At 47.6% G+C, this 19,380-nt stretch overlaps 6 protein-coding genes across 6 annotated transcripts; 3 read left to right on the forward strand and 3 right to left on the reverse strand.

Moving 5' to 3' along the window:
- Positions 1-3,262: 3,262 nt before the first annotated feature.
- Positions 3,263-4,699, forward strand: N7473_007784 (endonuclease/exonuclease/phosphatase family protein; the record flags this gene model as incomplete). The annotated part of the gene is made up of 3 exons (XM_057153724.1): positions 3,263-3,472; positions 3,527-3,783; positions 3,838-4,699. 3 exons carry the CDS (start codon positions 3,263-3,265, stop codon positions 4,697-4,699), a joined length of 1,329 nt encoding a protein of 442 aa, XP_057008062.1.
- A 267-nt stretch (positions 4,700-4,966) lies between these two features.
- Positions 4,967-6,997, reverse strand: N7473_007785 (uncharacterized protein; the record flags this gene model as incomplete). Its single annotated transcript, XM_057153725.1, has 6 exons — positions 4,967-5,486; positions 5,550-5,690; positions 5,757-6,076; positions 6,142-6,178; positions 6,395-6,717; positions 6,776-6,997. The coding sequence occupies 6 exons, from the start codon at positions 6,995-6,997 to the stop codon at positions 4,967-4,969; spliced, it is 1,563 nt and encodes a 520-aa protein (XP_057008063.1).
- A 1,972-nt stretch (positions 6,998-8,969) lies between these two features.
- N7473_007786 (Zn(II)2Cys6 transcription factor) lies at positions 8,970-11,035 on the forward strand (the record flags this gene model as incomplete). Its single annotated transcript, XM_057153726.1, has 4 exons — positions 8,970-9,203; positions 9,254-9,363; positions 9,415-10,070; positions 10,134-11,035. The coding sequence occupies 4 exons, from the start codon at positions 8,970-8,972 to the stop codon at positions 11,033-11,035; spliced, it is 1,902 nt and encodes a 633-aa protein (XP_057008064.1).
- A 238-nt stretch (positions 11,036-11,273) lies between these two features.
- N7473_007787 (uncharacterized protein) lies at positions 11,274-15,455 on the reverse strand (the record flags this gene model as incomplete). Its single annotated transcript, XM_057153727.1, has 1 exon — positions 11,274-15,455. One exon carries the CDS (start codon positions 15,453-15,455, stop codon positions 11,274-11,276), a length of 4,182 nt encoding a protein of 1,393 aa, XP_057008065.1.
- Positions 15,456-15,953: 498 nt separating this feature from the next.
- N7473_007788 (uncharacterized protein) lies at positions 15,954-18,379 on the reverse strand (the record flags this gene model as incomplete). Its single annotated transcript, XM_057153728.1, has 2 exons — positions 15,954-16,930; positions 17,461-18,379. The coding sequence occupies 2 exons, from the start codon at positions 18,377-18,379 to the stop codon at positions 15,954-15,956; spliced, it is 1,896 nt and encodes a 631-aa protein (XP_057008066.1).
- A 634-nt stretch (positions 18,380-19,013) lies between these two features.
- On the forward strand, positions 19,014-19,353 carry N7473_007789 (uncharacterized protein; the record flags this gene model as incomplete). Its single annotated transcript, XM_057153729.1, is given in 2 exon segments — positions 19,014-19,141; positions 19,152-19,353. The coding sequence occupies 2 exon segments, from the start codon at positions 19,014-19,016 to the stop codon at positions 19,351-19,353; spliced, it is 330 nt and encodes a 109-aa protein (XP_057008067.1).
- Between the last annotated feature and the right edge of the window lie 27 nt (positions 19,354-19,380).

A 19,380-nucleotide genomic window follows, 5' to 3' on the forward strand; every position in this document is an offset into this window, starting at 1 on the left:
GAGAGAGCCATCTAAATAGTAGATTGATGCCATAGGAACCAGGCATCAGCATCAAGCATCAAACATATTTCGTGACACCTAGCCCCTCAGGAAATTCGTCATGATTCAACTCAAAACTGCGTGTGGACGGAGTCGGTATCTCTGACTGTTCCACCAATGGCCTTCACCGCATCCAGAAGCCTTTTTTCACTTTTAAAGTCAGGCTGGTGGTCATCATGGGAGTTAGCCAGAAGAAATTGTCATTTGGAAACCATTCTGGACGATAAATGGATTCCGCTAGGGGGTCGAAGGTCAAACTGTGCATATCGTCATTATTTGGATGCAGGAAGCTCCCTCATTTGAGGCGTCCAAACAATATCACATATATTTGGACCCCATCTGTCTCTCTACTATCGCGCCAATGGCCAGGTCTCAACCCTTCCAGTGAGAAGGATCTATTAAGAACTCCAGAATTGGGTCTGAAGCTGGACATCTATAGTCAATCGGACAGTCCTAGACTGGAAAGGGCAACAATTGGTAGTAATTTGGTCCTTCATGCTTGGCCCCTGGCGGTACCCACTATCCAATGCTTGTCTGGACCTGGGAGGCCTTACAAGAATGAGGAGTAGAACGCTAAAAAGGCAGGCCTATTCTAAGTATCGCCTCAAAATCTCCAGTACGACTCCATCGATCGATAATTATAGACTCCTATCACGGTAAGTAAAGACACAAGGTCACTCTGTCTAATAGGCCCAACTTGATGCTGGCAAGTCGTTTTCCCTGAAAATCAAGTATTAGAGAGTTTTTACGCGGAATTTGACGGGTTGTGTTAATTTAAGATCTCCCTCGAAGCCAGCCTTATGAATCGTCTTGTGGTCCTTCGCCTGATGGGCAACACATTTGCCGCTACTTTGCTGGCTGTATGACAGATTCCGAATTTCCTAAGCCTAGGCGTGTAGTGAAGAAATAGACTTTCGCACAAAGCAAGAATATAAGATTTCCATAGTGAACCCACCTCGATTAAACGACTCCCGGTATATTACCTACTTATCAGCTAGCAAACGGGAACCGAGATGGTATACAGATTCTCGAAGGCAGTCTTTTGCTTGGGCTCAAGTGAAAGAACCGTATTTCACATTTCTCAGCCCGAGATACATCATCGCCGCTGCGTTGGTATCAGTTTGTATGATATGAGAGCGATATTCTATATGACCTAGAGTATTTTCTTCGATCTGAATACTAGGATGGGCCCCCGTGAGATTTTCTTGGAACATATTCTCACAAGTCATCATTTCTACGCTCTGTGATCCATGTCGAACAGATCTGGAAGAATAATGCCGTCTTGAATCATTATCAAGTTCAGTCTTGGCCGACCAGATTTTCAAGAAGGCACTCTCGGGATATTGCCTCAGTAAGGCATTCATCCAATTCCTGAATCAAACATACAAACTACAAGCGAAAGCCCGATGTCACGCGGGAACCTGGGCCACCTGTTGCCCGAGGGTGGCCTGGGGCAGTCATGAGGCCTCCCATCCAAAAGTGGCTTAGTCTAGTCCTAACAGGAATAATTATCGGTGAGTGGAAGGCTGTGCGATGATAGTGGATTTGGAAAGGCTGCCAACTAAATATCTCGCGCTAAGCTTTGTCGGAGCATGGCACGGAGATAATGATATGCAGTATTGACAAGGATATCAAAATAGAGCGGGCCGGTCTTAGTTGGTGGCTATGCCATGGCCGTGTGTCCAGTATATGTAATTATTCCTTGTCGGCCCCAGCGAGAGATTGGACTTCAACGGCAGGCTTCTCTGCCTGGTGGCCAACCATATTGTCTTCTTACCGTTGGCATTCTATGATTATTTTAGAGGGTACTTACCTGGTAGATTAATGAGTTTTATCTTTTGGGAATCATCTATTTTTGAGCATTGGATCGTGCATAAATCCTCACACAATAAGCAAAAAATAGAATTCCATAGTTAGAATGTTTTTAGAAGCCAATAGGCAAGGCTCCCTTCCCATTCTTCTAGATAGTACGTGTTAGTTGAGTTGACTTGGCAAGTAATTATTCACAAGAGAGCCGGCCAGAGTGTATTAGGGGCTGGTAGATAGGACTCAGAATGAATTTAAGAAATCACAAGCTTAGACTAGTTTGCTTAGTAGAGATAAGGTCTAGTTTACGTAATTCCTGGCCATGGTGATTTGGATTTGATACTGTGCGCCCATAGGTCGGACACGTTGTTGGCGGTTCAGAATCGCGACTCTGCAAGAACTTTCCGAGCCGCGATTCCTTTTCATACCCATACGATCTCCTTCTAGGAGTTTCAATCGTCCGACGAGGAGCGGTAAATTTCCCTAAGGATTGAAGCAGTGTTCCTGGTTTTTGACAATTAGCTATATCGAACGGCCAGAGGTAAGGAACAGGAATGTGAAGTCGGACTCTATACTGTGCGTCCATCAGTAGAGAGCCTATTCAGTTGTTTAAACCAGCGACTTCGAAGAAAGCTATTTGGAACAGCCACCTAGCGAAGCTAGGGGCATTGGCTAGTCGTTCCCGATTTTCTATCCTATTATTATGTGTCCACGTGCCCGTGCGTAGCCACCATAGATCCCCTCTCTTCAAATTCTTGGGATGTTTGATAGCCTATATGTTTAGTGGCAATATCCTTATTAGGCAAATAGTCTGCCCAGTACTGAATTAACATTTCTCAAGGCTTACAGCTTGGTTGCCGAAGCTGTTCGCGACAAGATTTGTAGCTCATGCTCCGTTCCGCTGAAGAACGCTAATTAACTACCCGAAGCTAGTCTCGGAGAACTTGCGCATTTAGGCACAAGGAAGTAAGAGGCCAAGACGCTTATTTTTGTCGGAAAGCCATGCACCGACTTTATTTCCAACACGTGGGATATGAGATCATAGCACCATTCTTAACGATCTCGTCTAATGATCTTAGGATTTTTGTTGAGTATTCCTTCCTTTCGAAGCGATATCTCGATAATATTTTCGCGAGTACCCATTGCCCAACCACGATAGACAACGGCGTCCACGTTTTACAGGGACCAGCTCGGCAAAATGCAAGGCGCAGGATGGCTTGCTAACAGTCTGCAGACTAACCACTTTGGCTCAAAATATTCATCTTCACAAGGTAGTATCCCTGCGTCTTTACCCCTCTCCTCTCGGGAATTATGAAGTCCACCAACACCATCTGAGCATGAGATATCTTATAAGAAGGCCATTAACTCCTGCAAGTTTTGAATTCGTTCTCCCAGGCAAACAAAAAACAGCTACACGATGAGATCTCTTCTCGCTCTTGGTATCTTCTTCACGGCGTCTGCTCACGCGACGACCACCAGCGGCAAATTTACCGCTTTGAGTTTCAATGTTGCAGGTCTTCCGTCCATCCTCCAGTCGAACGACGTGAATGGGTCGAAGACCGAGAATGCTGGGGAGATTGGCACCTATTTCGCTAAATATGGTTATGATATTATCCACATGCAGGAGGTGATTATGAACTTTCTTGGTCTATGCGTACATATGATTTAACATCATCTATAGGATTTCAACTACCATGCATACATTTACGCTACCGATAACCATGCCTACCGAACTGCCACTTCTGGGGGTGCCGCCATCGGCAGTGGACTGAATACAGTGTCGAATTACGATTGGGTTGACTTCACTCGTTCAAAGTGGAATACTTGCTCGGATGCATCGGGCAGCGACTGTCTCACTCCAAAGGGGTTCACCTTCATGCGCTGGAATCCATCCACCGGAGTTTACATCGACTTCTATAACATCCACGCCGATGCCGGGTAAGTCAAAACTATAATTTCTGTTACCAAGAAAAAAGGCTGACTGCTTTCAAGTACCGAGGATGGCGATGAGACTGCGCGCAATAGCAATCTGCAGCAGGTCGCGGATTATATCGACACCTGGTCCACCGGAAATGCAGTGGTCGTGATGGGTGACACCAACAGTCGGTACACCCGCAGTGCTGATACTGGTATCCGCGTCTTCCAGTCCCAGAACGGTCTCAGCGATGCGTGGGTGAATCTCGAAAGGAGCGGTGTTTATCCGACCGCAGGTGCTGATGCGATTCTTTGTGACAACCCGTCAACGGTTGAGACCTGCGAGACTGTCGACAAGGTCCTATACCGAGGATCCAAGATCGTGGCTCTCTCAGCCAGCAGCTTTGACTACAATGGCGAAAAGTTCCTGAACACCGACTCTGCATACCTGGGTGATGTTCTATCGGACCACAACCCTGTTCTCGTCAACTTTACCTGGACTATGTCGAGCTCTCTTCGACAGAGCGAATTCTCCGGTGGTCCCCACGGTACCTGGTTCAGCGATCTTCCCAATATGCCATCATCTCCCAAGGCATCTGTGCTGACCTTCAGTGGTTCCAGTCGTCTGGACGCTGTTGGGGTCAAGCTCACCGACGGAACGTCATTCAGCCATGGAGGAACCGGTGGCACTGCAAAGTCGCTCACTCTCGGCTCAGGCGAGCATTGGATCACTACTGAGCTCTGCACGGGTCAATACAACAACCAGACTCGTAACTTCTATATCAAGGCTACCACCAGTGCCGGAAACACATTGGAAGCCGGCACAGCGACTGACAGCTGCACTACATATACTGCTGATTCTGGCTATGCCGTTGTTGGATTCATGGGACAAGATGGCGATGAGATTGACCAGCTGGCTCTCATCTATGCTCCTTACTAGTGATGGACCTTACTTAGGATTGAGAAGAGCTTGACTTTACGGAGAGACAATTATTGACCGTGCATAGCCATATCTCACAGATAACCTCATGGTAAAGGCCGAGTCTCCTAATCTCTTTTTATACTAGATCCGCCTTTTGAAACCAAACAAAAATTCAGTTGTAGCATTTCTCAAAGGATAGTCAGCATGATCCAATTCTCATTCTAGGCCGGTAATGCAGATTAGATGCTTGGCGCAAGCTCAGGCGAGCTTCTGATCAATTATCAATCAAGATTGTGAGCGACGCTTGGCATGCAAGTTTTCCATCGGTGCGTCGACACCGTAATTCATGGCCTTCTTCAGATCCCCAAGGAATAGACTAGCAATGCATGCCAGAACTCCAAAGGGGACTGCAATGATAAAGACGACTCTTAGCCCATCGGCATATGCCTGCTTCAGGGAGCTGATACCAGAGTCAATTATCTCCAGAGTGACACCAGATATGCCTTTCAAAGCGGCATTGTCTTCTGACGAAACAGCTTTAACAAAAGCTTTGATAGAAGACTTTGGAAGTCCTGCCCGCACAGCTGCCTTTGAGACATACTCGGGAATATATTTCTCTAGGCGTGCGCTGAAGGCGGCAGAGAATATAGCTGTGAAAACGGCAGTAGCGATGGCACGAGAGCAAGTCGTAGCTGCTGTGGCTGTTGCAATCAAATGATGCGGCACTGAGAGTTGAACTCCAGCAATTGCCAAGATCAAGGGGGAGCCGAAACCCAGTCCAGCCAGAGCAACGAATGCCATAGCACTGAAGTCGTTATTAGGTTGAATTGTGGACAGACCAATGAAACCGCAAGTGAAGATGACGAACCCGGCAACCATTGGGGAACGGATTGTCTGGAATTTAGTACTGCAATAGCCGTAAATCACAGTGCTTATAGCTGAAGCAATCCAATATGGTAGTTGTCGAGCCGCGCCCAAGAATGGGTCCGTTTCAAACAGAGTTTCTGTCCTATACAAAGTGAAGATTAGTATCATCATGAGCATATTTAGATCTCGTTCCAAATGCAGTCCTTACAGAACAGGGTAGAAGATAATGAAGGCAAAAAGCAGGATCCCCTCAATGAATATGAGACCAATGCAGATAGCAAAGGTATGACGTGCACTGTCTCCGTTTCTTCCACCGTGGAAGAGATCGTGGTGTAGGATTCCAGTCTTTGTGAATTTCCACTCGTAGATCCCAAAGGCGAATAGAGTGATAATCCCTATGATCAAAGTAGCCAATACCGGCGCACTAGACCAGGTGTAAAGACTACCTCCAAGATTGAGCCCAGTCAAGAAAATAGCCAAGCCCGCAGTGAGCAGGGAAAAGCCTGGAAGATCGACGCGGCCAAGCTTCTGCCAAAAAGACAGATGATCAAATCGAGTGTGTCTTTTCGGGGGTCTGTAGCCAACGAAAATACCGATCGCTGCCATGCCCCAGAGGGCCATTTGAACCCACTTTACTAATAGTTAGATCTGTTTATTGTATTTTGGAATGGAAGCTTGAAAGGAACACGTGCATAAAAGTTTCTCCAACCAGTATGAGGGTTCGCTCTCGTCAATGCACCGATGATCAAGGGACCTGAACAAGCACCTAGGGCCGCAGCAATGTTGATGCAAGCTTGAACCACTGATAGGTAATCAATTAGAATGGCTCAACCAGGCTATTCATACCAGCAGAAGAAGTTGAACTCACTTGGTCTCCATTTTCGGGGCAAAATATCACTCGGGACGCAGTATGCCAGCGGGACCGTGGCAAATCCAAATCCAATTAGCACCTGAGCTGCGATAAGACGATATATATTGGTCGACCCAGGGGCGATAGCACATCCGATAAATGAAATGATGGCCGGGCCGACGAGAAATGCCTTTCTAGCCTGGAATGTATCCGAGAGGGATGCGATGACAGGAGCGAGGACAGCTTGAACAAGAGATAAGGAATTGGGAACCCAAGTGCCTGTGGCAGTGTTTTTGAGGTCTTTTTCGATATAAGAAAGCTGGAAAACAGATCAGTCAGTCAATTGATAGCCGTGTTGGTGAAAAACGCTACAGTACCACAGTTGGGGGACCGAGAAGCCCGAAAACCTGGACGAGATTCAATAGTAACATGGCAGCCAAGGCAAAATAGGTCTGCGCATGTAGCTCTGGCTCTTCATCTTCTTCATACACTAGATTCTCTTCAATTTCTTCCTTTGTATTTTCCACATGTTGGAACTGTTCCACTACATTGTCCTTGTTATGAGGCTCCGGACCCTCATACGCGGCCGGAGAAGACATTGCGGAAGAGGGTACTGTAATGAAGATAAGAATTATGAGAGGCTCTGTAGAATGCTATCGAATGTTAGGGCAGATGAATTACATTATTTATAGGTCCTTTCTCAGTCATCGAGCGGCCTAGAACTTTAATTGCCTGGGGCCCCGCGTTTCCCCCGGACCCTACGATCTTCCCCACAAACAGAATGACAGGGCCCGCAAAGCCGAAGCTGCGTATTGAATCATAGAAAATCTGTGTTGACCAGTGAATAGATGAGATCCCACTTTCGTGTATTCCTTCGACTCTAATCCAGCGGCTATGGGGTATAGATCCTGGTGTCCATACAGTATGCTGACTCACATATCTTACATATGAACGAGAGCGACGATACTACAAAGTTATTTCCACTATTAGAACCCGCTCCGTTGATGCCCTGATTTCCATACATTGGCCATCCTTGTTGGGGATATTGCGGGTGTACAACGGGCCGAGTGTATGCGTCGGGAAAGCACCGCTTTTAAACCTTCTTAAAGACCTCTCAACGCCGCTATTTCTCTGTTCCTCATTTGTTTAGATCTTCCTCTACTATTCAGAAAGATAGTGAGATGTTCATAAACATTGTAATTCAGGACACGCTTCGCGAAGTCATGACGTCAATCGCCCAAAGACATACCACATACGGTAGGCCCCACCCTACACAAATTCATGAAAACTTTACCAGGTGCGTAATGTTTAAGATAAGACTGCGATCGAATAGCTGCCCAATAGCTTTCAAGTGGGTAATGAGCTCTGAGTTGCCCGAGGTATTCAGGGTCCCAAAACGAAACAGTGGCTGGACCGTCATAAACCGAACATCACGCCAGTTTATTCTTTTTCACCCCGATGACTACTATTAAAAATTGGAAAATCGAAGTATGTGAGGAACAAGATTCCCTAAAAAGCAGTCATAGATTCTAGTTGCTTAAACGAGATGGTGCGACGAATTGATAGGTTGCGCTATATCGACATGGAAGATCATTGCAATTGATACACAGTATCCAGCATGCTTCAGCTTTTCCTTTACTACGCTCTCCGGGTGGACTCAAACTCATTTACCTCAAATTCGTCATTTGTGGGATCTTCCAACGCGCAACTTGGCAGGAAAAGGAGTGAATGTGATGAGATGACTTTTACTTGTGCGACCGATCTATCCATTTCCCACTGAATCCTTGAATCAGACAAGCTAGAATGGCGACTCTCTAAAGATAACAAATTAGCGAGAAATTTACTTGAATGTTTATTTTTGGTCAATAGGGGTGCTTGTATGTTGATTTCAGCCAACCAGGCTGATGACTCGATCCCTTTGACCTCGAGGGTTTGCAGGGTTTGTCGTCTTCTTTGGCCCTGCATGAAGCAGGCCGGGTTTTTCCTGTCAGGACCAGGCCTTGTTCCTTTCCTTTGTGCTTCAGGGCCTTATAGACTCTGCTCTGTTCCTTCTGCTTCTTCTTCCTTTTCCTAGTCGTCTTCGTCTTCATGCTCTAGATAGACCAATTGACTCAGTCTCTCTCTCTCTCTCTCTCTCTCTCTCTCCGCTTCCTGTGCCAGCAGTGCTGTGGGCGCTGTCACAGGCAATTTGAATCGGGTCAAGTATTCCGAGTCCGACATCAGAGTAGCGGTGTAGTAAGAATTGCATAGCGAGCTCTCGCCTGGCAATGAGCATTTGATCATGATCCTGCCGCAAAATTGCAGTGTGTCCTCACAATTATCCTGCGTCGATTTTCTCAGAACGTGATGTACTAAAATCGCGTAAACATCCACTATATTACTAGAAGCGGGGATCCCTTCGCAGGCCACAAACCAGCCACTCCCGCCCCCACGTGCGTTCGATCACGCTCCGCTGCCCGTGATATCTTCGGTGCGAAGTCCTACGGTACTTTTTGCACTCGTAGCATCGCTCGACAGGTAGTCAGACTGCTGTACTCGAACTAGAGGCAAGTCTCATTGTTACTGGTCAGTATGGCACAAGCTAATGAGATCGACAGTGAGCTCAGCTGGCGTGTACTTCCATCTCGGCTCCGATTCGCAGAAGCAAGCGAGATCGAGCGCATTACCCCTGCATCGTGCATCATGGAGGATGAGCCGTTGCCCTCACCACCGGCTGTGATCGCCCTACGGGAATCATTTGGTGATCGGAAGCCGCCCGATATCACTCGCAAAATTACCGCCTGTGTGGCATGCCGGAAACAGAAGGTTGCTTCTCCGATAATCGTCCATTTTCAATTGACTTATGCATAAAAAAGGTTAAGTGTCATATGCGAGACGGACAGGCTCCGTGTTCAAGGTGCAAGAAGCGAGGTCTACCCTGCACTGTCAACCGTAGCTTACAAACTCTCCTAGAAGAAGATGTTACGTGAGTATCATACCTGTTTCAAGGCTCCATGACCTGGCTGATTGAATATAGATGGAAAGGCGCAGTCGTGCAAAAGATAAAAAGACTGGAAGAAACTATTGCAAAAATTGCATCGAAGGTTGATTTATCTGACCTTGATCTTCAAGCACAGCCAGAGGAGCCAGATTATATGAGCCCGCCTGTTGTTGATATGTCCAATGCAGAGCATCAAGCCAGCCCAGAGAAACAATCAAGAGAGGAAAGAGAGCCAACACAAACCTGGGAGGTGATTATGGATCCTCGTGGTGGTCCAGCATCAATCCCAGCGTCCTGTCTGTCAGAGAACATTAGAGCGGCCTTACCAAATAGCTTTCCGACCTCTCGAAAGCCAGACCTGATATCGACCGGGATTATCACGTTGCGAGAGGCATTGGCGCTATTTGATACCTATCATTTACGATTGGATCATTTCTTATATCGCATACTGGGTGACCATATCAGTTTGAATTCAGTACGAGTCGCATCACCGTTGTTGACAGCGGCATTATGCACGATTGGAGCTCTTCATTCACCTTCCTTGGGCCACTTGTTTGATACCTGCTTTGCAGAGTACAAAGACCTTGTGACATCACAAGTATTCTCCAAGAATGCAAATGCAGACGATATTAGGGGACTGTGTATTGGTGCCTTCTGGCTGCATGAGCTTTCATGGGTACTTATCGGAAATGGTACGTCTATCAAATATTTGAAAGATTTCATCACGGCGTGAAAATAAATATTGATTGACCTAGCTGTCCGGGTCGCCTCCGATATCAATCTTCACAGTGGAATTTACAAGGCTCTCAAAGGCGACCGAGAAGGTTACGTCCAGGCTCGACTATACTACCTTGTCTATGTGTGTGATCATCACTTTTCTGTTGCATACGGTCGGCCTCCAATGTCTCGCGAAGGCTTCATCATTGAATCTGCCAGCAAGCTACTAGACACCGAGCATGCAACCGAAGATGACGCTAGACTGATCAGTCAAGTCAAGGAGTGGTCTGTTCTAGGCAAAGTCTTTGACACATTTGGCGTGGATGTAGACACAGCCATTGCCCCTGAAACAATACCACAGCTGCGTCGATATTCGATTGCCTTGGATACGTGGTTTGCTGACTGGCATGAGAGCTTCAGCGAGAACAGGAGAGTTGGAAACTATCCCCAGAAGGGTGTTGGCTTTCACTTCCACTTTGCCAAACTATACCTTTGCTCTCACGCATTCCGCGGCGTTCCTGCCGGTGAAAATGCCGCACAATGCTTCTCACCCGAGTTGGAAGAAATCGCCAATGCTGGTGTTCTATCCGCCATGTCGATTCTTCGAGTCATTGTCTCAGACGCAGAGTTCCGATCGTTTATGAACGGTCTCCCTTTGTACTTTGACACAATGCTCGCATTCGCTGTGGTTTTCCTCCTCAAGGTGGCTACTAAATATGCGACCGTGATCCGGATCGACACTTCCAAGATCCTTTCTCTTGTTACCCAGACGGTGGCTGCTCTGCGGGGAATTACTCAATCAATGCACCGACAGCATCTCCTCGTCGTTATCGCAGAGGGACTTGAAAGACTCCTCGTCAGATGCCAACTCCCAGTGCAAATGACACAAGAGGCAGCCTATCATGCATCACCAGCAATGGAGCCTCCCCCCCCCGTTTGAAATGGGCTGGATGGAAAATATGGCGAGCTTCGATTTTCAGACCAACTTTCCGGACATGGACGACTGGTGGCTTCATTATAACAGTTCAATAGGTCCGGGCCGTGCTATGGGGCATGTTGTTTAGAGAAAATATCGGAGCCCATGATGATCGGGTAAATACCGCTAGCAGCAACAACAAAGCTGAGCTTATGAATTATTATATTCTCTTGTACATACATGACTCACTCACGTTTCTTCATCATGATATGGACAAAGTAGCAACAGCTATACTCAATATTGCTATAAGGATCCAAAGGACCGAATTGCTGGGGAATATGGTCTTCGACCACTCTCCTGCTAGGCTGCTCTTCGCCATTACCGAAGGCTTCGCTGTGATGTTTTTCGCGTTGTGTGTATCCTCCTTCGAAAGTGTCTCTGTCGACTCAGCGATCTGCTTCTCGGAGTTGGAAGTCGTAAGAGAGTCGCCCAAAGATGACACGAGGTCTGGGGAGGCAGTTGAAGTTTCGATACTCTCCTGGGTTTCTGTTGGAGGCGAGTTAACTGGGGGTGTTTTCTGGCCTGTCTCTGATGATAAAGTTCCGTCTTCAGAGATGTTGATAGATTCCTGGGATGATGGCAGATCGGCCAGTTTCCCGAGTTCCAGGAGCGAATTGGCGATACCCTCATGGTTATAAAGCCGAGCCAATGCAAATGGCGTGTGTCCCAGTGAGTTCTTTCTCCAAACTTCAGCACCAGCTCCCACTAGTCTTCGAACAGCAATTTCATTGCCATATATGACAGCTAGGTCGAGCAAGATGTTCAGCTCATGACGTCCTTTGGGCAAGGCAGCCCCGTGCTCAACCAATGTAGGACAGATCTTCACTTCCTGAGTGGTGGCTGTCTCCAGGGCGGTTTCGCCCCACTCATCCTTTAAGTCGACTTCAGCACCTGCAGCCAACAGGATGTCTGCAACTTCCGGGCCGTTATAGAGGGCTGTCAGATGTAGAGGTGTTCGACCGTAGTTGTTGGGTAGGCTCACAGGTGCCCCATGCTCAATCAGTAAGCGCGCGATTTCACTGTTGTTCTTAGTGGCGCTGTAGTGGAGTGCCGAGTCACCGACATCTGGATCCTGTGCACTGATCTCTGATGCTGTAGCTGTTGGGAGTCGTTCACGCAGCTCTTCAACTGACTCGGCACTAGCCAAGGCCCATAAAGGTAACGGCTCGTTGACCGACATCTCGGTATCCGTACGTTTAGGCGATTGGATTATGGTGCCTGTTTCGGTCCGTTGAAGAGCCTGACTTGGAAGCTCGGTGTCGTTTGCCTGCATTTTCTGGGCTAGCCGTGCTCCCCGCAATAGCTTTACAATGTCAGGTTGATTTGTCTCGCGGGCGACATAGATGGGCGTCCGGCCATAGCTATCTTTTATGGTTGGATCGGCACCATGCAATAGCAAGACCCTAACTGTTGATGCAGATCCTGAGCGGGCCGCGTCATGGAGCGTTGTTTTTCCATTGACATCCTGCATATTGACGTCCAGCGTAGGATCAAATTTGAGCAAGATTGCAATAATTTCACTTTGGGCATTGATAGCGGCAGCGTGTAGCATTCCACGTTGGAAGACATCTTTATGGTGAACATTCGCACCTCGATCCAGCAGCAGTTCAACAACGGGTATCTGATTGTAATCAATCGCTCTATTGATAGCAGTTCCAAGCGATCCCTCTTGCAGGACCTCTGTATCCGCGCCACGGTCAAGAAGCTTTTCGACAATACGGCGATGGCCATCTTCTGCAGCCATGAGTAGAGCGGTTGATCCAGCTTTGTCTTGCATGTTGATCTTGATGTCAGGATGAGTCAGAAGAGCATCGACCACTTCCTCTTCGTTACCAAGGGCTGCAAGCATCAGCGCAGTCGTTCCACGGGATCTGGAGCCTTTGTTGATGTCAATCCCAGGCTTGCGTAAGAGAACCTTTACCACCCCAAGGTGCCCTTGGTATGCGGCAGTCATCAGCGATGTAAATTCCGCAACAAGGAGGTTCACATCAATATTGTCCTGATCCAAGAGAACCTTCACTGTATTTTCATGGCCATTTTGAGCAGATACGTATAGTGGACTGCTGCCGACATTGTCCACGGAGTTAACATTTGCACCAGCGGTGATCAAAGTTGAGACTACCTCATGAGAACCACGTGCAGCGGCCAAAGCTAGAGGTGTAACGCCATTCAGGTCCCGGACGTTAGGATCAATGCCACCTGCAAGAAGCTCAGTCACCAATTTGTTCAGGCCAAAATGGGTAGCAAGGTGTAAGGGAGTGCTGCCATCCCTGCCGGCCCAACTAGTAGAATCTTCATCGTCAAAGTACCACAGTGCTTGGGATATAGCTGCGAAGCGTTGAGAGTCGAGGATAAGCGCTCGCGCAATATTAAACAGGTCATCGCGCGGATTTTTCAGAAGATGCTTGCCCCAATGCTCTGCGGCATATCGAAGGAAAGGGTAAGCCTGAACTCTTGCGTCAAAATCAGTTGCTTCAGAAGGACCGGAGCAGGCTCCCTGCTGAAACTGATCAAACATGAGGTAAGTTAAGCAGTTTGAAGTCAGCTTTATAGCACCCTCAGGAAACCAGCGGTCCTGATTTTCAGTTTCGGAAAAGTAATTCTTGGCTGAGTAGTGAACTAGTCTGACGCAGTCGGATTCATCGAATTTCACCAATCCGGCACACATCGAAGCCAGGATTTGAACACGAATGATATTATCCGGATCAATGTCCCGGTCTTTGTCGGTGATAGCAATTGCGTGCTCAATTTCACGACATTGCAAAGGGCGTTCGGCAAAGACGACCCATCGAAGAAGGTCCATTGCCACGTCCTTCTGGCTTTCAGGCAAGTCTTTGATTCGAAGCATTGCATCATTGTATGTACCATTCAACTCTTTTGGAAGGACGTTCAATGCCTCGACGACTTCTCCAGGTCTCAGTTTTGATGCAAGCGTATCCATATTAAATCTTGCGAGGAGGAACATCCCGTCATTTTTCTCAACAACCGTCTCCACAATGTCTGCCATGAGACCAGTTTTGGTGTCAACACAACGCTGAAGAAAGTCTGACGAGCCGACTCGCCACTTGACATACGCTAGTAAATCTTGTTCCATAGCTGTGATGTCGATTCTGGTGCTGTTGAATTGCTTGACCAGTATATGGCCTTTTTGGCCACATCTTTCTCCTTTGTCATGGCACTCCTCGCAAAGGTCGAATCCATCAGAGACTGCCTCGTCGCAGTCACAGCAACGGAATTGATAGCGCTGATTATCTTTTGAACAGCCATCGCAACATATGTTTCTTTCAATATCGGCAAAATGTCGTGTGATATTATCAACTGGTCGAGATGTAACCATGATATTGACCTTCGCCTCCAGCGAAGTTAGGGTTTCCAAGAGCACTAACCTGCTCTTCTCATCTCGTAGCTCATCGAGTCCATCCACAACGATGAAAGTTTTTGGAAAGTGCCGAAGCTCAGAATTGAGAGCTTTCACATACTCGTCGCTGCCTGGACTCGTGCCGGCCTTGCTGTGCTTGGAAAACATCTCGGGTGTCCCTTCCCAGAAGACACCATAGCGCTGGACAATCTGCTTGACCAAGCTTGCGAGCAGACCATTGATAGATTGAGAGTGTGAGTCGTCCCATTTGCAATAAAGCATCAAGATTGCTGCATCTGTGACACCACCCTTTTCACTCAGTCGAAGTTTGTCCAGTTCATTCACCACGATGGAGGACAGCATCGTCTTTCCGGCGCCTGGGATCCCTGGACAAAATAGAATGGCGTTTTCACTTTCCTTCCATCCTCGAACTTCTTCGCATCCCAGGAACCATTTACATGTTCCTTCATGCTGTTCTTTGAAAAGGAGGCTTTGCTTTGCGACGAAATTCAGCGGAGACAACCACTCAATCATCTCCTTTAGCCGCGTCTCGTCCATGGTGGCTTTCATTGCCTGCCCATCGCGATGGATCTCTTTCGTGAGCGCATAATTGGATTGTTCAAGAGCAAAATGCAACGTCTGCTGCATCCGTGATATCTTGGCCACAATTTGGATCACGTCCGCCTTCGATATCGGCCATGCGAGTGTTTGCCGAATGCTTCCACGCGTCGAACGAGGCTTGAGTTTTTTCTCAACATCCTCAACCAGACTTTCGAGCTCTTTCAGAATCCCGTCAGACTCGAAAAGCGTCAGTAATTGCGGCGGGAAATTTTCTTCGTCGATGACATTTCCATCCGGGGCAAGTTGTGCTTGGAGGGCTGTGATCGTGATCCACAAATTCGACAATTCTTGAAGGAGTGACAGCCGCTCTTTTCCTCCCGACACGATGGTTCCCAGAAACCCGATGATCTGAAACGCGGCAGTGGCAACTCCAGCGATGCTGGCTGCCAAGCTCAACGGATCCATCGAGCACTATAGTTTCTCAAGGCTACAGGGCCATCAGAACCGTGGATTTGAGGAGATCGGTGCCGTCAAAATATCACCAGGGTTCAACCCCGTGGGCGCGCGACCGACGATGGCAAACACCGACCCCATCCAGCATGCAGGAAAATTGGGGGCGGGAAGCAAGAAGCTGGCTTACTGACCAGTCAGAATTGCTCAAACGGAGGGTTGTTTTTCGACTTGCGCAGCCCCTTTTGCTATACTTGGTCTGGCGTGGCTTGCATCAAACCAATGAGGACGTTCTTGAACGCCATACTGTGGGGCTGTGTCCGATACCCGAAGTTGTTGATGCTGTCTGAGTTGACAGGGACCTATCTTGCTGACTTATGCATGGCGTTGCAGCTCTTGTCTGTGAAAGGAATCATATTCATGGATAGAAATACTCCGATTGATGAGCGATGTCAACTTTTCCATCTCTTCATTTTTCAAAGCTCCGATTGCTAGATATCTGCGACTTCAAATTCATGCCTCTGGCCGATCGATTCGGTAAACAGTAGAAGCGACATTCAGATAGGCTTCATATTCCACCTCCTCACCCCCATCCTGCAGGTCATAATGATAGTGCCCTCCTTTTCGATTGCGCTCCACTTCAAAGCAGTGCGTATGCTCCATTCTCAAGCCCAAGCGCTCCGGATCAGAGCTGTGCATGACAGTCAAACAAATAACAGGAGCTTCAAAATCATGATATGTAAGCCACTCTTTTTCTAATTGTTCCCGGTCTCGGAATGGCAGGTTCTCTTCCTTTGGAAAATCCGGCATGATGTGAAATTTGGCTTTGCCGGCCTTCAAAATAAACACACCGCCGAGGCTGATAGGTCTCGAGTCACCATAATGATCTGCAAGGCCGAGTCGAATGCAATTGGTAAAGTTTTGTTCACCTGTTCGTGTTCGAGCAGTGATTTTCAGAACTGGGCCCGTATCGCCAGAAGATCCAAAGAGATTGACCATGAGCCCACAATCGAGACTCTTGATGACTTCGCAACACGATGAACCATCTTGGTTGACTTGGATAATTCGAGAACCATTCCTCACTTGATCAATATCTGGGTCATCGTTCCCCGCATGAGGTCCAGGTGGAGTGTAAAGATTCACTGCAAGCTCGGCATTATAACCTGTTTCGTGGAAGGGTGCTGCCCCAGCGCCAATCAAGAATCCGCCCTCTCCTTCTGTCATCTGCATATCCTTGGCCAGTGAGCGAAGATTGAACTTGGCATCAAAGTTGGGCCGTGGAAAGAGATTCGGCTGGCCGCCAACATCGGCGATGCAGGGATTCCCTGATAGGCCTGAGCTAGCCAGGTGGAAGGGGGGCTGGCGGAGGTCGGGACATTCCACGACGCTCACTGAGGCGCTGGCAAAATTGGCTTGAAGAGATCGTTGGATGATAGCTGCTAATTCTCCTAAAGGTGGAGGATCTCTGGGATGCGTTGTCACAGTCATGGCTTTTTGACTGGTAACCAGACAGAGTTGATGATAGAGGTTGGTACTCGATGACGATGGACTGTTTGAGGGGAAGAAAGTAATGGAGAATGGCTGGTCGGCCGCACGTCATACCGTCTCGCCGACCAACATAAACGAACCACCAAAACCTTAAAAGATACAACTCTAAATTTGATAATAATAGCAACTCTAGCAATTAAGACACGACACACACCTATTTGGGGTTTAGCACAGTAACTGTATTACTATCTATCCTGATAGTTGTTCAAAAGTCCTAGTCTAGAAACTAGAGAAACGGACCCACAGACATGCTTCAATTACTCTTTCTTGAAATGTGTTTTTAAATGTCTTTCGAATCATCTTTCTTAATAGCACAGATACCGTCCAGCTAGGTTAGTACTAAAATGATTTATTACTACGCTAAACCAGAATAAGAGGTGTATCGTCGTTTTAGCAATTCTCGCAACTCATTCAAGTTCTATCTTTGTCTAAATCAACACATTCTTGTAGAACAAGTTAGATCTCCGATCACCGCCCTTGCCTGAGGCAAAGCCCAAGAAAAGGCGAACTTCCCCGCCAACGGTCTTATAGATAGCTAAACCCTCTGGTTCACGGAATTCAAGAGTAGATCCAGCCTTTGTCAAAGTTGGACCCTGCACAACTGCACCAGTATTCATATTGACACTAACAATTTCAGAGTTGACCACACCTCCGGAGGTATCGTATGAATTCCCTGTCAACAGGTAGATATATTGCCCATAAGCAGCATAGCCCTGGAAAGTATCGGATTTGGTGTTCACGGATGGATGCTTGAAGTTTGCCAACGGGCTGGTAAAATCTCCACTGGTTGCCTTGGCTAAATCGAAGACTGCAATGTGTTTACCGCTAAGATTGTACCGCACAATTAGGCGGTTGTTAACGGGGTCGATAGCGCAGGTATGTTGGGTTGCACCAGCGATAGGTTGAAATTTCTTTAATGAGGATGAGGAAGCTGAGAGCTTGCTACCACTAGTGAACTTGAATCGAGCAAGCTTCTTTCCATATCCATTCGCGTTGGCTTCAACCTCCGTCCACAGGTATGTGGATGAGCCTTCAGCCTGAGCACCAAACGAAACGCCGTGGCCAAAGCCAGTCAGGTACATATGCCCGACATAATTGCCATCAAAGTCCAACTGGGTAATGCACAGGTCTCCAGATGTCTCTGAGGACCCATCGCGCCGCTGGGCAACAAATAATCGTCGGTTGGTATTATCGAACGCAAAGCCCTGTTGGACTGTCGAGTCTTGTAACACCTTGTTGCGGTACAAGTCGTAGGATGGTGTAGATAAATCGAAGCGTTTTGATGAAGGGAGCTCGGCTGATGCAGTCTGGAAACTGGAGCAAAGAGCAAGAATTGCGACGCCAATATTGGTAGGCTTGAGGAACCTCTTCCAACTGAGTGATGAAAGCATCTTCAAAAGTCTTTCTCGAAATCTGAAGAAAGGAGAGACTGATAGAGGTATACGAGAAAATTCTTTGAGGAAAATCCCATCTTTATACCCCTTAGTCTTAGAGTACTGAAAGTCTCTCTATACGAGTAATTTCCGAGAAATACGTTGATCTTTGCCTGAAGCGCCCCGAGGCTCTCGTATTGAGACTAACAATAGCGATGCTAAGAGGAACGCCGCGGCTTGGCAACATCCCGCCATGATCCCGCTGGCTATACCTACTTTCACTCCAAATATAGACCCTATTTTCAGCTAGATTTGGTTTGGCCAGAGTGAAGTGAGGTATCTCAACGAACATACAAGGCCTGATGTGCTGTGTACTTACCTCAGGCAGCCATTTCGGCCCCGCTCTCTCGGATGGAGATGGGGGCCAATCTGGGCAAACACTCGACAAAGGAAACACTTTAGCTCGACATTGTACCTGCTCCCAGCAAACCAACTCTAAGCAGGAACTGCCTCAACATATCACACAGCCAACATTCATTTTCTGGAGCGGAACTATCACTGGTTGAGGCTCTGGCGCTAAGAAAATACTGGACCTTGATGTAACGCCTCCCGCAAACCTACTACTCTCCCCCCACTTCTCAGACCTTCAACAATGACGGCAGCCACAAAATCAAAAACGAACAAAGTCTCGACTACTCCAGCCATGGCATCTTCAGTGCTGAATACTCCAGAAACCCTGGAGATGATCCTAGTTCAGTTAGACATGCGCACAATCCTTACGTCTGACTAGCGTGTCTGTCGGGGCCTGGTTGAATCTAGTCACCACATCACCCTCGATCCAAAAGGCACTATACTTCACCCCGATCACAGAGTCCGAAGGAGAACCAAATGAAAAGACACTCAATCCACTCTTGAAAGAGGAATTCCCTCCTATGTTTCCGCCAAAGGATAGTTCGTCTTACGATGGATTCGACTTTTCCGATTTCAAATGAACCAAAGACCCTTCCACTTTAACTCCT

This window comes from Penicillium subrubescens (assembly GCF_028828155.1).
Source record: "Penicillium subrubescens strain IBT 31985 chromosome Unknown utg000005l_segment0_segment0, whole genome shotgun sequence".
Classification (NCBI taxonomy): domain Eukaryota; kingdom Fungi; phylum Ascomycota; class Eurotiomycetes; order Eurotiales; family Aspergillaceae; genus Penicillium; species Penicillium subrubescens.